This window comes from Lynx rufus, unplaced genomic scaffold (assembly GCF_022079265.1).
Source record: "Lynx rufus isolate CCGP_SWC_20201006 ecotype Redwood Valley unplaced genomic scaffold, mLynRuf1.p SCAF_1, whole genome shotgun sequence".
Taxonomy (NCBI): domain Eukaryota; kingdom Metazoa; phylum Chordata; class Mammalia; order Carnivora; family Felidae; genus Lynx; species Lynx rufus.
The window spans coordinates 141401741-141416433 of NW_025814823.1; the positions used below are offsets into that span (position 1 = coordinate 141401741).

General features: G+C 42.1%; 1 protein-coding gene across 10 annotated transcripts in view; it reads left to right on the plus strand.

Moving 5' to 3' along the window:
• PDE8B (phosphodiesterase 8B) overlaps positions 1–14693 on the plus strand; it is a 239647-nt gene that overhangs the window by 85065 nt on the left and 139889 nt on the right. For 7 of the 10 annotated variants that reach the window (XM_047088244.1, XM_047088253.1, XM_047088302.1 and 4 more), the window contains one exon: positions 12813–12872. The exons of 1 other annotated variant lie outside the window; for it this stretch is intronic. In XM_047088244.1, coding sequence (XP_046944200.1) covers positions 12813–12872 — 60 coding nt within the window. The remainder of the gene's footprint in view (positions 1–12812; positions 12873–14693) is intronic. 2 more of the 10 variants (XM_047088260.1, XM_047088319.1) reach the window with 1 other exon arrangement.

A 14693-nucleotide genomic window follows, 5' to 3' on the forward strand; every position in this document is an offset into this window, starting at 1 on the left:
GGGTGCTGGGATGCACCTGTCACAGCTGATCATTTACTGGTTCTCTATCTGGGGTTGGATGGAGTTGCCATTTGTTTCCTAGGATCCTCCTGCTTCTGACAGCTAGTGGTTATGGTGGCAGAATTATCACATGATAAACATCATGGTGGATGTATAAACAGAGGAAAGGGGGTGGCAACTGAAAGAGTCTCAAACACATTTGAAAGTTCTAACCATTTATGTTACCGTAGCCCAGGAAGGCATTTGGTGTGGTAAGGAATGCAGAGTCACTGGGACAGTTTTCCTCCCCTCCAGCAAAGAAAATACTTACTTGCTCAGATCTTCAACAGCATTGGGGATCATTATTGTAAAATCTTTGGAATTTGATGAGCAAAAGTGGAATCTAGTTTTGATTCACGTTTTTGGATTGCCAGAAAGGCCCAGCATTGTTGCATAATTTTTACAGCCTATTTGTGTGTGTGTTTTGTGAATTGTCTGTCCTTTATTGTCCCATTTTTGATGGGGATGCTTGCTTTTTAACAATTATCCTATTAAATTTTGAAGAACTCTAATAAGTATAGCACTTTGTTTTCTATCATATATTACTAATATTTTTTCTCAGTTTCGTTTGTAATTTTATATTTATTATACTCTCACATATTTATTTTTATTAGCAAAACTCTAACCATCACTTCCTTCATTGTTTATGTCTTTGTTGTTATTTTCAGCAAGGCCTTCCAGGCCCTTGAATGATACAAGTATTCACCTATATATTTTCTTCAGTGTTCTTATGGGTTTTTTTTTTTTTCCTAAAATTTTAAGCTCTCTGTGGGTACCTGGGTGGGGTGGCTCAGTTAAGTTCCTTATCTCTGAATCTAAAAAAAACAGTATTTTTGGAAAAGAAGAAATAAGACTGTGGGTGTTGTCTCATTGGCTTTTGATGTGAGCCCTGTGGAACCATAGGGCCAGGGCACCCTGGGGACATGACTGCTGCTGTGTGCAACCTTGTGTAAACAGGAGAGGTCACAGGGCTCTTGGGATACTATCTCATGGGTGGCTGTCTTGCTTGCTAACTTGGTAAAAATGTTGAGGTTTTAATTGTGTAGTGTTTGACTTAAGTCATACATCTTTAGGCTGTGAATGGTGCTTTTTATGAGTAACTGTTTAGAAATTATTGTTTTTACCAAATAAGTAAAACTTTCTTTTGCAAAAAAGGGGACATTTGCATTTTATCGGTGACTTCTCATGAATTACTTAAAAAAAATTTTTTTAAGTGTTTATTTATCTTTGAGAGAGAGAGAAGCAGAGTGCACATGGTAGAGGGGCAGAGAGAGAGGGAGACACAGAATCTTAAGCAGGCTCCAGGCTCTGAGCTGTCAGCACAGAGCCCGACATGAGGCTCAAACCCATGAACTGTGGGATCATGACCTGAGCTGAAGTCAGACACTCAACTGACTGAGCCACCCAGGTGCCGGAAATACTTATTTTTAAATGGGATTTGTTTTTAACTGGGAATCCGAGCTTGACACTGTTTCATTAACCCCAGTATCCATATGATCCGTGGACTCGGGGACTGATGTTTGCAATTTACTTCAGTGTGAGTGGCCCTGACAAACCAGAGTCAGGAAAATGTATGTGGTTGAACTTTTGGTGCAGTACTAGGTATAGTGAAAAATAGAGTTGTTTCAGTATCACTGGGTCCCTAGCGTGATGTCCTGGAGCCAAGCAGCGGAGACATTTCACTGTTGGTTTTCTAAGACAACTCTAGCTTATCAATGGCAAAATTGAGGACAGAGGCAGTATGGATGATTGAAATCCACAGGAAATCTCAAACTCATTTTTAGCAGATGGTTTCTGTTCCCTTGCCATCAAATCTGCTTACCAGAACTGCTGACCATGTAGCAGAATTGACTGATTTGAATATCATCCCCCTTCACTTTTTCCTGCCTTCATTTAATGTTCCAGAGAAGGCACAGAGTAGGCTGGAAGAGCATGAGAAACGCTTGGGTTTTTCCACAATCTGGATAACTGCCTCCTGAATAATTAGAGATGGACTGTGCTTTGTTAGTTCTCTGTTATACAATGTCATTGTAAATGCTTCAAGCCATCCGGCAGTGTCCATTATCAGTAATATCCCTAATAAAAGGAAGGAAGTTAGTTGAGAGATGTCACGTTTTGCGGTTGCCTGTACATTCCTCTGCTTTCCAAGTCGGACTCTGGGTTTGACCTTTGGAATCTGGGAATAGTGTTAAGTTTATACACACTAAACCCAATGATAGTGTCAGAATTGTTTGTGAAGGCTGATGCCTTGGTTCTTGGACTGCATGTATAATGTAAAGCCTTTTGACATAATCATATCTAAGTATGGTTAGGTTTTTTTTTCCTCTGAAGCTAATTTTTTGTAAGGTTTCCTTGTGCTAGCCTCTTTCGGGTACTCACCATTTCATGGATTGTTTACTTGGCCATTTTTCTTCTCTTTATTTTAATGTGTATTTGTTATCAGGTGGAGTTCTTTTCTCATGGTTGTAGATGAATTTACTACATTGTCTAAATAGTTTCTGTCATCTGATTGGGGGTGCCTGGGTGGCTTAGTCGGTTAAGCATCTGATCTGACTCAACTTCAGCTGCTCAGGTCATGATCTTGTGGTTCATGGGTTTGAGCCCTGAGTGTGTTGGGCTTCATGCTTACAGTGTGGAACCTGCTTGGGATTCATATTCATTCTCTCTCTCTCTCTCTCTCTCTCTCTCTCTCCCCCTCCCTTCCTCTCTCCCCCTCTCTCCCTCTCTCTGCCCCCCCCCCCTTGCTCAAACACACACTCCCAAAATAAATAAATAAAAATAAACTTGAAAAGTAAATAAACAAATCTGTCATCTGATTTGTGGGGTGTGTGCGGGGGAGAAAATGTCCCCTCCATTAGACTATGCTGGCCACATTTTGTGTGTTAGGATCTGATGGCATCCAGATATCTTTGGTGTTGACTTTTACCACCTCAGCGCTAACATGAGGATGACCTCAATGGTCTCTGTCCTTTCTTGCTGCAGTGTTTTCCAGGCACAGTATGATAGATGATCACCTTTTCCACTTGGCTGAGGGAAGCACTGATACTTGGTAAGAAAGAACAGCCTTGTTAACACCAGTGTCTGGGAAATGGAGAAGAAGTCATAGGTGGGGGGCATTGTAAGACACAGTGCTGGAAAGCCCATCACTGACTCATCTTGTATGTGGCAGTGGCTGAGGGCTGCGTCGCTCTCTCTGACAGCTGTGTTGGCTGTGACGTAGGCTGTATACGTAAGGATCTCCCCACTTCATTTCTCAGTGCTCCTTATTTCTCAGCCTTTTCTTCCGCCCTCCCGCCCTTCCTTCTGCCCTCCCACCCTTCCTTCCCTCCTTCCCTCCTTCCCTCCTTCCCTCCTTCCTTCCTTCCTTCCTTCCTTCCTTCCCTCCCTCCCTCCCTCCCTCCCTCCCTCCTTCCTTCCTTCCCTCCTTCCCTCCCTCCTTCCCTCCTTCCCTCCTTTCCTCCCTCCCTCCTTCCTTCCTTCCATCCATCCATCCATCCATCCATCCATCCATCCATCCATCCTGTAGCCTTCACACCCAGCACGGAGCCCAAACATGACACTTGAACTCACTTCTCTGAGATCAAGACCTGAGCTGGGATCAAGAGTCAGAGGCTTAACCGACTGAGCAACTCAGGCGCCCCCAGATCTTTCATTTAGTTGTAAATCGTTTAAAAAGTTTTCTTAGTTTCTTTGCATATCATCTTAAGACTTTTCTAGGACAAATCAAAATATAAGTGAATATATAAGTAAGAGCATGGCCTTCTAAGTAAGATGGGTCTGGGCTTAAATCTCAACTCTAGCCCCTTAGGTGAGTTCCTTAACCTTTAGGAAGCTTTAAAGTCTTTCGCAGTTAAAAAGTGGGGTTGCTGTGACTATTACATGAGCTGATGTTTGGGGGGGATTCATCAGCCCCCTCATACTGAGTCACAGAGCAGTTCTCTTGAGTGAGGCCCCTGAATCCCAGCCCAGTTTTCGAGGATTTCATCTTACTAAGTTTCAAGGAAATTTTATCTCTGTTCTGAGGAATTTTAATCACAGTACCTTAGTTTGCCATATGAAGATTTTAGAAGGAAAGAAATAGTATATGTAGGCTATTTGTATAGTGGTTACTGCTGTTAACTCAAAAATAGAAAATAGATTTTTCCAATAAAATATATTATAAATTTATTTTGCAGTATTTAAGATGGACAAACTACAAAATATAATTCTTTAGACACCTAGGTAGTCACTCCTAAGCCCCTGGTAGTTCCTTTCCTATCTATATACATTCCCCTTTCCGCCAGCGGGACCACTTGGCCTTAATTGGAAATTTATAAGCTTTTCTCTGTACTGTTAAAATATGCCTAAACTATATTCAGTATTTTAAATATTTTAAAACTTTAAATGGTGTTCTAAGCTATGTATTTTTCGAGATCTTTTTTTTACTCGAGGTTTGTGAGATTCATCCATTTTGAATGAGTAGTTCTTAGAAGAGATATTTTCGTTGTATAATAATTCCATTATATGGATAGTCCTCAAAATATTTTTTCTGGTGATGCATGCTAATGGATTTTGGATTATGCTGTCTCCAAATTTTATGTTAAAAATTTGCTCCAAATATTCTTGTAAATGCAGGATACCCCCAGAGAAACCCACAGAGATCACATAGGAGTTGGATTGTACAACATATACTTCTACATCTTTTTTAGAATATTTATCAAAGTGGCTGGACCAATTTACACACCCACCAACAATGTATGAGTTCCTGTGGGTCAGCCTTCTGGCCCATGATACTGTTTGACTTCCTACTTCTCCCATTCTGTTGCTTTTAAAAAATGGCTGGGTGTGACATAGGATCTCATTGTAATTTAACAGTATTTTCCTATTACTAAAGATTGAGCATTTTTTTCATGCGTACATTTCCTTCTTTGCAAGTTTCTTTTTCAAATCTTTTGCCCAACTTTCTTTTTGGTTGTCGTTTTTCCCTGATTGTTTTTAGAGGCTTTTGTTATGTTCTGGTTACTAATGCTTGCTTGTTTCCTGAGTTTTTGATTTTTTATCTTTTGGGCTCTCCCTTTTTCCCTTTTTATTAGTGTTTTTTGATTTTGCTTTAGTTTTTGGTGAATAGAAGTTTTAAATTTCAGAGGCAAATCGATCTCTTTGACAGTGATATGTTTTGATGTGTAGTTGTCTGTATGTTTTTGCAATGAAGCATCATGCTGGCAAATTAATGTACTGTTCTAAGAGATCACAAAACAGAGCATTAAAAAAATCACTAGATATGTCACCCACTGTATCCATGACTGTAAGTAATCTTCCATATATGTAGTTTATAACACAGACAAAATTTTTTTTAAATTTTAATTTAGAGGTCATTGGTTTGGGGAAATCATCACATGTGAAGGATTTGCTCTTGCCTAAGTGATCTTTTGGAGAGGGTGTCTCGGTAGATTTTGGTCCCTTTCACGAGGTAATTACTCAGTTGTTATTTCTTGAATGAATTAACACGTAATTGAGTCTGCTGTTGACAACAGACAAGTTTGCTTAGAATAGACCAGTGGTTCTAAACCCTAGCTTAGCACCTGAGATTTTAAAAATGCTGATGCCTGGGACCCATCCTTAGAGATTGTGATTCTCTTGGTTTGAAGTAGGACCCAGACATACATACATTTAATAAACCTCAGGTACTTGTAATGCAAAGCACATGAAAACTTCTAGATCAGAGACCGGCAGCAGGAAGTTGAGGGGAGGGTCAGAACCATCTACTGGGCCCTGAAAGTTCTGAGCAGCAGAGTTGCCAGGAGATGCTCTAGGGTGACCAGAATCAAAGCAAGGGGAGTCCTGGAGGCTGATGTGAGGGCAGAGCCCACGGTGAGGGCCCCATGGCTGACAGAGACGGAAGGAAGCGTGTTAGATGTGTTGAGGGCAGGGGAGCCTGAGGAGTGGATGAGACAGGAGAGCAGAATGAGACAGGCACATGCGTCCTCATAGTCTGTACTGGTGCCTTTCGGACTGAAAGCCAGAGGGCAGGCTTGGGCCTATTAAAAAGGCAAAAGTGATACACAACCTTTGCTTGCTCAGAGGAATAAAGAAAGAATTTGGCGGGGGAATGGAGGGTGGACAGGGAACACCTTGAGAGGATTCAGTACTAAAGTCAGAGGCAATGGGTCAGCAGGCACAGTTGATTAAGGGCATTTAAAAATGAGTCTTCCTGAGCCTACAGCTCCCTTTGGTGATGGAAATGATCTTTACCAGGGAGTCGCCCCTCTCCATAGAAGTGAAGTCATATGTGCTTTGAGCTGTGTGTGTGTGTTCACCTGTGTGAACACTCAGTACTGATGATGGCAGGGAGGAAGGGATTCCAAATACGAAGTCATTGAAGTGGGGGAAGATTCAGACTTTGAGCTTGTTTTTTGGAAGGTGGAAGTTACGGAAGCCCCACACAGTGGCCCAGACACTCACATACACATACTTGACTTTCTTCTTCTTAGTCCTGGCAGCAGCTCTGTTAGTATGGACAACCAGGACCCGAGCAGGGATTAGTGGAGACTGGATCATGTGTTTTGCAAAATCAGAACCACACCCAGAAACTTGTGACAGAAAAGTGCAGTTGGAATTCTCTAAATTCTGGAGCATGATGGAAGAACATGGCACTCGGTGTGCCCGGGGAGAAATGAAGTCTCAGTCCTGACTCCGCTACTTAAAATTTGTGTGATTTTAGGCAGTTTGCTTCAGTTGCATTTATTTATTGAATACCTTATAGATCCTGGGAAGAAATTGGTGAGGAAGACAGACTCTGTGTCTTCAGGAAACTCGGTTTTGCCAAGGAGAAAGGAGTAATACAGTAAATGCTTTGCAGTAGGGGAGGGTGCTGAGGAGAGCCATTTAGGGGTGCCGGGGTGCAGCTGGGCTTGGACAGCCCTCATGGTGGGGGCACTCGAGCAGCTGTGCCTGGCAGGTGGGGTAGCAAGGGTTTTCCAGGTCAGCTGCTTTTCTTCCTGACTTCTCACTTGCTTCCTGTTTGAGGGAAGCTCTAAAACTCAAGTGCAGGTTCTCTAGCAAACCTCCTGAAGCTGAAAATACCTTGCAGTGTGGCAGTCAGCTGCGGGGAACATGGTGCAGTGACGGGCAAATTAGCCAGCCTCAACTGCCTTGATTTCTCTCCAGATTTTGTCTTTCATCTGCCTGACCTGCACCAGCTGGTTTTCATCTTGGAGTTGCCTCTCCATTGAAATGAGGCCAGGCTTTGTGGGGGTTTTCTGGTCCGTTTTTTTTTGTTGTTGTTCATTGTGACATATTTTTCCCACTTGTTTTCAGTGCTCTAGTTCCTACTCATGGCAGCGTCTTTGTTTTGGTTTTGCTAAATCTGTTCTTATCTATCCAGAAAGTAGACAAACCAGATGTTTGATTTTTTGTTTTCCCAAGTCCTAAATCTGATTGTGTGAATTCTCCACTCAGAAACCTACAGTGTGGTTGGTGCCTACAGGTAAAAAAGCAAGGGGTGGGGAGGGGCACATTCCTTCCGGGATCCTCTAAGGGACTGAACCCAGCCCTCCCAGTCTAAAGTTTCTCTGCCGTTGTACCTTTGTGACCTGGCCTCCATTCCTTTGATTCTCTTGTTCCGTATGTCTGGAATTTCTTCTCCCAACACAGTCTTAACATCCTCCTGTTTTTCATGACCTGCTTGCCTCCTTGATCTCTCTGCCCTGAAAACCAGAAGTACTTTTTCCTTTCTCTTAGCTTCAAAGTTTGAGGGAAAAATCTATCAACCAGAATTCTGTATCTCATTAAACTGTCAGACAAAAGCGAGCGATAGACATGTGGAGACCAACAGAGACTCATCAAGTTTGCCACTCACACATCCTTTCCATTCACAATGAAAAGATACAGTCAGGGGCCAACCGTGTGAGTTTGAGATTAATTTAAGTGAAAGTATTTACACGACAGAATCAGCAAATGCTACAAATAGGGCTTTTTTTCCCCCCTAGAGAGCCAACTTTTCTGTGAATTGGTTAGCCTGCTGCATGTATTTGCATGTGTTTGTTACCATGTGTGGACGTGTGTGCACACAAGTGTTTGACACGTGGTAAACACTAGATGGTTAAATCTGCACTGTCGGGCAGCAGTCCTTCCTCCCTGGGCCGTTGGGGGAAAGCAGTGTGGTCAGAGCAGCTAGGAAGTGTCTCTCTTCGCATTCTTGTCTCATCCTCTTCTCCTCCTGGGTGCTGGCATTATGCTACCTGTGACCCCCTCCTTTGCTTGCTTTGTGGCCTTGGCAGACTTCTTGACTGCCTGGACTCAGAACTAATACACTAACTGAGGATGTGTGCCTCTGTACTTGCTCAGAGTTCACTCTTTGAAGTGGAGAATCTTGGCTCAGTTACAGAGTCATCAGTATGTGGTCTCCTGTTGATGTTCATAAATACCCTTTGACAAACTGGTGAAATGTAGGCAGTGAGGCTCCCATGTTAGAAACAGAACTCTGCAAACTGGTGCGGCTGTGAATATGCCTGCTGCTGGTTTACCTCTGCTGGTCGCTGCCTTGCGCCCGCCCTCAGAGCCAGCAAGGAGACCTTCTGCTGTTCTGTTGGGCTAGCTGACCTGGCTTGGACACAGAGGCCAAGGTCAGATGACTGGGAGCACAGACTAAGAAGGAAAAGGCAAGCCAAGAGTCAGGAAGCTAAGTGTATGTCAGGACTAAGGGAGCTGGTAACCCAAGGCCCTCAGCTGGTGTTGGAGGTGGAGTGTGCTACAGTGAAGTAGGGCTGGGAGGAGGTGGGTAGAGATGTGACAGGCAGGGGTCTTGAAGACGGTCGGCCAAACTTGCACCACTTCTCCTGGGCCCTGCCTCAGATGGCAGCTTCCTGCTGAGCTGGGTTAGGCCGAGGTTAAAATGTTGGTTGCAGGCCAGGGACTCTTGGGGCCATAGAAGAAGACGGTAGGGTCTTTCATGGCAGGAAAAGGATATGTTCTAGGTCGAGTGTTGATTCGAAAATTGTGTACTGTTACTCAGTGACCATTGCCTGTCTCCCCCTAAGGTCACTCCTGTGAAAGTGACTAGCAGAGTCACTAGCAGAGAGAGGGGGGCTTGAGGAGTGTTCCCATCATCTTGTGATGTTCTCTTGGCAAAGTTTAAAAGGGCCTATATAACCTGTACCCATTTGCTTCCTTAGATTTCCCACCTCCTTATGGTGAAGTGGGACCATGTGACCAGGTCTGGCCGCTGGGCTGAGGGAAGGCAGTGTGTGTAACTCACAGGCTGAGACTTTAAAAACCCATGCCCGAGTCTCCTGTGACTTTCCCCCTGCCTTTCTCTTGGCCTGGATTGCTAAGTAACCACAAGGAGGAATTGCCTTGGAAGGTCGCCTCACACCATAGTGAATTTGGTATGAATAAAAAAATAAACCTTTATAATATTAGGCCACTGAGATTTTGGGTCTCTTTGATACCACAGTATAATCTAGCCTATTGTAATTCATATGGCTAAAATAATGAAATGGATTTTGAGAATTAAATGAGAAAATACTGTTAAGCTCCTACCACTGTACCAAACATGTAAGTCATTTTAACATGTCAGTTTATCAACCTTCTCAACCCTGGGCCTGTTACCTCATTAGTGCCAAAAATAAATAAAGTAATAAAGTAATAGTTACCTCCCCAAAATAAAAGAAATAAAATACATGAAAATTTTTACCTCATGCCAATGAAGTAATAAGCTTCAGGGGTTTTTCCTTCCCTCTTCTTCTGAGTTGTGATCAGAAGTCATTGAGAAGGTCTTTGTCCTCCTTTTAGAACACTTCTTCCTGTATGTTCAAATCTTGCAGTCCCCTGGAGGTAACATACTGAGCTTATTTGATAGTTCCAGCAAAAGCATCGTATTTTCTAAAGACATAAAATGCATGGCAGAAAGGATCATAGTTTAAAAGATTTGCCAGTGTTGACAATAATGCAAAGACTGTATTTCAGAATTACTCCAAATGAGTTATTATTTCCTTACCTATAAAGAAAATGTAATTGACTTTCTTTTTAATGTTGATATTAAAAACCCACAAATGCCACCTCTCAGGGCTTTTATCCCGCCAAGAGACCTATGTAAAAAAGTGACTTGACCTGTGTCATGTCTAAATTCAGTAACATAAAAAGCTGAAATGTAATTGGGTCCTCTGGGCCTAAGTGAATAGGAGACAATAGTGAGAATAATTTCCTTGAAGAGAATCTAGTCATTTGTGTGCCAACAGTCATTACACTGTTCCACAGGATTTGTTCGGGAGAGATTTCATCAGGAATATATTGTGAGCTCTTAGTCAACAGAGAAAAAAAAAAAAAAGCAAGCTATCTATGTAAGTACTTCATGCACATGGTGGTTATTTACAAAGTTATACAGAAATGTATGGGTTATGGGGCACCTGGGTGGCTCATTCGGTTAAGCATCTGATTCAGCTCGTCTGACTTCATGATCTCGCGGTCTGTGAGTTCAAGCCCTGCATTGTGCTCTTTGCTGACACAAATTGCTTGGAACCTGCTTCTGATTCTGTGTCTCCCACTCTCTCTGCCCTCCCCCGCTCATGCTCTGTCTCCCTCAATCTCAAAAATGAATAAATGTTAAAAAAAAAAAAAAAGAAATGTATGGGTAAAGAGTGAATTATTTTTTTGGATGGTCTGTGCCCTTCCAGCAAGGATCCTTCTCCCTATCCCTTAGCCTTCCAAAGTGAGTCACTTCTTATTTTATTCCTTTCAAACTTTATACTACTTATTTCATTTATTTTCTGCCCCTGGATGACCACTTTGGGAGCCAGTTTTGCTGGAGAAACCATTCACAGGTGGCCTGTTGGAGGAGAGCTTACATATGTGGTGGGTGCAGTAAATCCAAAAGAGGGCACAGAGACCGTGAAGAGATACCCTAGATTATCAGTCAAATTTATCTTACTGTACCAAATTGGTTTTGCTTCTTAATTATTAGCTTTAAAATAAAATTCTAGCAGTTACACTGCTTTTGAAGGGCCGTGTCTGGTTCAGACAATAAAAACTTTTTATTTATTTTTTAATATTTTTTTTTAGTGCTTATTTTTGAGAGAGAGCGAGAGACAAAGTGTAAATGAAGGAGGGCAGAAAGAGAGGAAGACACAGAATCTGAAGCAGGCTCCAGGCTCTGAGCTGTCAGCACAGAGCCTGATGTGGGGCTTGAACTCACGAACCACAGATTGTGACCTGAGCCAAAGTTGGTCGCTTAACCAACTGAGCCATCCCGGTGGCCCCTAAAAACTGTTTTTAGGGTAGAGCTGGGTGGCCGGTGGGATGCAGAGTCCTAGTGACACAGGAGGTCTGGTGCTGGTCCTTTTTCAATGGAGTCATTCTTGGGGCTGTGCATATATGCTGGGTCTGCTACCAGCAGTAACGCTTTGCAGTATATTGTTTTGTTTAAAGGGAAGAAGCATGAGGTCTCATGTTCTTTGACCTGAAGGTAGCGGCAAAACATAGAAGGAACTTGTTACTGGTCCATGGGTTCCGGGACTTGAGCCCTGGGCTGTTATGAGTTGTGCCAGGCCTATTGGATGGACCCACTGTCCAGAAGCTGCCTTTCCAAGCGGAACCTACTACAGAGGACCAAGAACCTCACTTGAGCCGTCATCTGAGGGCTTTGAGTTTTATGCTGGCTAGTTTGGTAAAAGACCAAAGCCCCCCAGCAGCTTTGCTTCATGCAATGATGCTAGGGTTGAGGGATCCCTTAAAGAGAAAAGTGTGAACAGTTCAGTCATGTTTTGGAGAAGATACAGACCATGCCCAGCAGGAATCAAGCATGGAGGAAAAGGAAGAAAGGAGAAAGGGAAACTTTTAGTTTTCAAAATTAAAGCGTAATGAGAGCTCTGCTGTTATTAACTGATAAAGCCTCGTCTTGGTCCTTGGTTTATTACTGAGTTATTTCCCGCCCTGTGGATTTTTATGCTTGCTGAAGGTGTTCCATAGGATTGACAGGGACCGAACTAGTGTGTAGACTGTAGGATAAACTTCCAAGTGGTGGCACAATGACTACATCTTCTTGGAGAAAAACAAAATTGGATCCATAGAGGTGAGGCCAAGACCCTTGGTCCAGTAATCTAGAGGAAAATCCCTTTTAGAAATCCAAGCACAGTAATTAAAGACAAATATTTGCTCTATGCTTACAGCTGAAGCAGTGAGATGGCTTTGGCCGCTGAACATCTAAGCTCATTCCTGGAGTGAGTCACGGTTTGCCTCTTGGCATGCTATGGGGTTCCTTAGTTGATTTGAAGAGGTCCAATTGAAATGAGTTTATTCATGGTAAACATGGGCAAGAGTAAGCTGTTTATTCCTCATATAAAATGAAGATAAGGAAATGAAGATCTAAATAAAGGAACAGATCTTAAAACCATAGAGATGTTGTAGTTCCCACATTTAAGAAAAACTTGTACTCAAGATTTCAGAATAATAATTGTCTAGCATGGTGCCGAGCACATAGTAGGTGCTCAGAAAATAATGTTTTTCTCCCATAAAACGGTACTTGTTTATTATAAAAACCCATACTTAAAAACAACCTGAAATCCACTACTTCATATTTGATGCTATCCCTCCAAGACATTTTCAGCACGTATAAATGTATATATTCTTACACAAAACAGGATTATGCTGTGTATGATGTTTTACTTTCTCCATGTCAGTAAACTGAATCCTTACAGTTAGGGTCTATAAAGTGGCATAATGTAATACTCTGAGGAAGGAAGAATTCGTCACTCCTGGTAGTTTGCCTCGACACATCTCATGTTTTGTCCTTTATTTAGCAGGTTTCTTCTGCGGAGGTACGCATTGGGCCCATGAGACTGACGCAGGATCCTATTCAGGTATGCCTCCATTACTCAGCTGGGGCTTTGTTCCTGGAGGGGCTCTTTCAGTATTACCGCACGTAGCCATCCTTGCCCCTCCAAACACATCTGTACATGCATACAGACTGTGTATATATGTCTTTGTGAAACTGCTGACTTTTCATAATGTCATACTTGAGGAATCAAATTGTTTGCTTGAGGATTTAAACACTGCCCCGTCTTGAGTATAAATACAGGAGGTAGGTTGCGTGGTGGGTTGGGAGGGAGGACAACTCTCACTAAAAACTTGGACTGCTCACACACTGCAGCAGTCAGAAAGGGAAGAAGCTATGTGTAGCAAGCGTCAGGGCTTTTGCCATGAGCCACAGGTGGATGTGAATCTTGGCTCTACCAGCCAGGTCACTAAGCTATGTGACCTTGCTTATATTGCTTGACTTCTCTACCCAGTGCCCTGTCTGTAGAGATGATAATTCCCCTCTCTCATGGGGAATTAGGGGTTAAATTAAATGGCACTGAGTGCCTAGAAGACTGTTTGGCTGTAGAGGTCTCAGTAAATGACAACTATTGTTGGCTGGGAAGAAAAGATGACAGGAGGTTCCTCTTTCTTGTCCCCTGTGTCTTGAGCCATGGGTTCATCTGGACTCTTGAGCACTGAGCGAGCTCCAGGAAGAGAAGGCCCAGGGCCTATGGCATTCACCTGACTCTAAAAATGGCAGCATCTTTGCAGCCATCCTCCCCACAGCCCTCAGGGTCTATTGGCCGCTTCAGAGGAACATGGGTGGAGGGATTGGTACCCTTTTAAACCAACAGTGGTTATTGTTAAATCTCCATCTGCATACACATCTTCCCGATAGGCCTAAATGAGCAAGCCTTCTCCCTATAAAAAAGTAGCTTGTTAACACCTGGAAGCTTGTGCATTGGGAAAATTACTTGGGAAGAGTGCATAATGCAGAAAAAAAAATGTAAGCAAACCAAACATGTAGATGAAAGTGAAAAACCAAACAAGGAAATGTACTGTTTGATTTATGAGCAAATGGAAAAGAAAATAATGTTTTATTGTTGCTTAGGAAAGGAAATACAAATCTAGGGAAAGGAAAAAAACAAAAGGAAGATATTTAGCTTGGGAAAATTGGATGAAAACAAATTTAGGAGTAGAGAGAGAAAAAAGAATTTACTAAAATAAACATAAGCCACAACTCTCTGTATAGAATACAAACAAGTGGAAAATTCCAGTAATCATTCTAGGGGCGTGTACTTTGTGCTCCATTTTGAATAAAGGCAATGACAAAGGATCTAATAATGGTGTTTATTCCCAAAGCAATTTCCAGAATGTTCCTTGAGATTAGTATAGTTTTGGAACAATTAGTTTCATTTACCTTAATTTTTACTCTCTGTTGTACTGGAAATTAATGATCATACTAAGGATGTCTCGACTTTTAAAAACATAATTTGTCAAATTGTAAAGTATTTCAAATATTCATTAAAGTACATGAGTATAGCTGTACCCCTTTTATTGAATATTAACATTATACTTTCTCTGTTTGAGTTTGTTCTCCAGAAATTAAAGATTACCCTTAATTATCTTTCTGTATTGCTCCCCTCCAATCCTCACCTCCCTAAAAGTAACCACTCTTTGGAAATTGATTGTGCTAGGTGTTTGTATATTTATTCTACATATGTGTGTGTCCATTCATAATAATTACTTTGCTTTTGAATATTTTAAAGCTTTATTTCAAAGCGGTCAGGCTATAGGTATCATTCTGAAATTTTTCTTCATTCATCATCTTTTGATGTCGTGTGTAAGAATCAGTTGTCTAATCTGAGGTCACAAAGATTGAT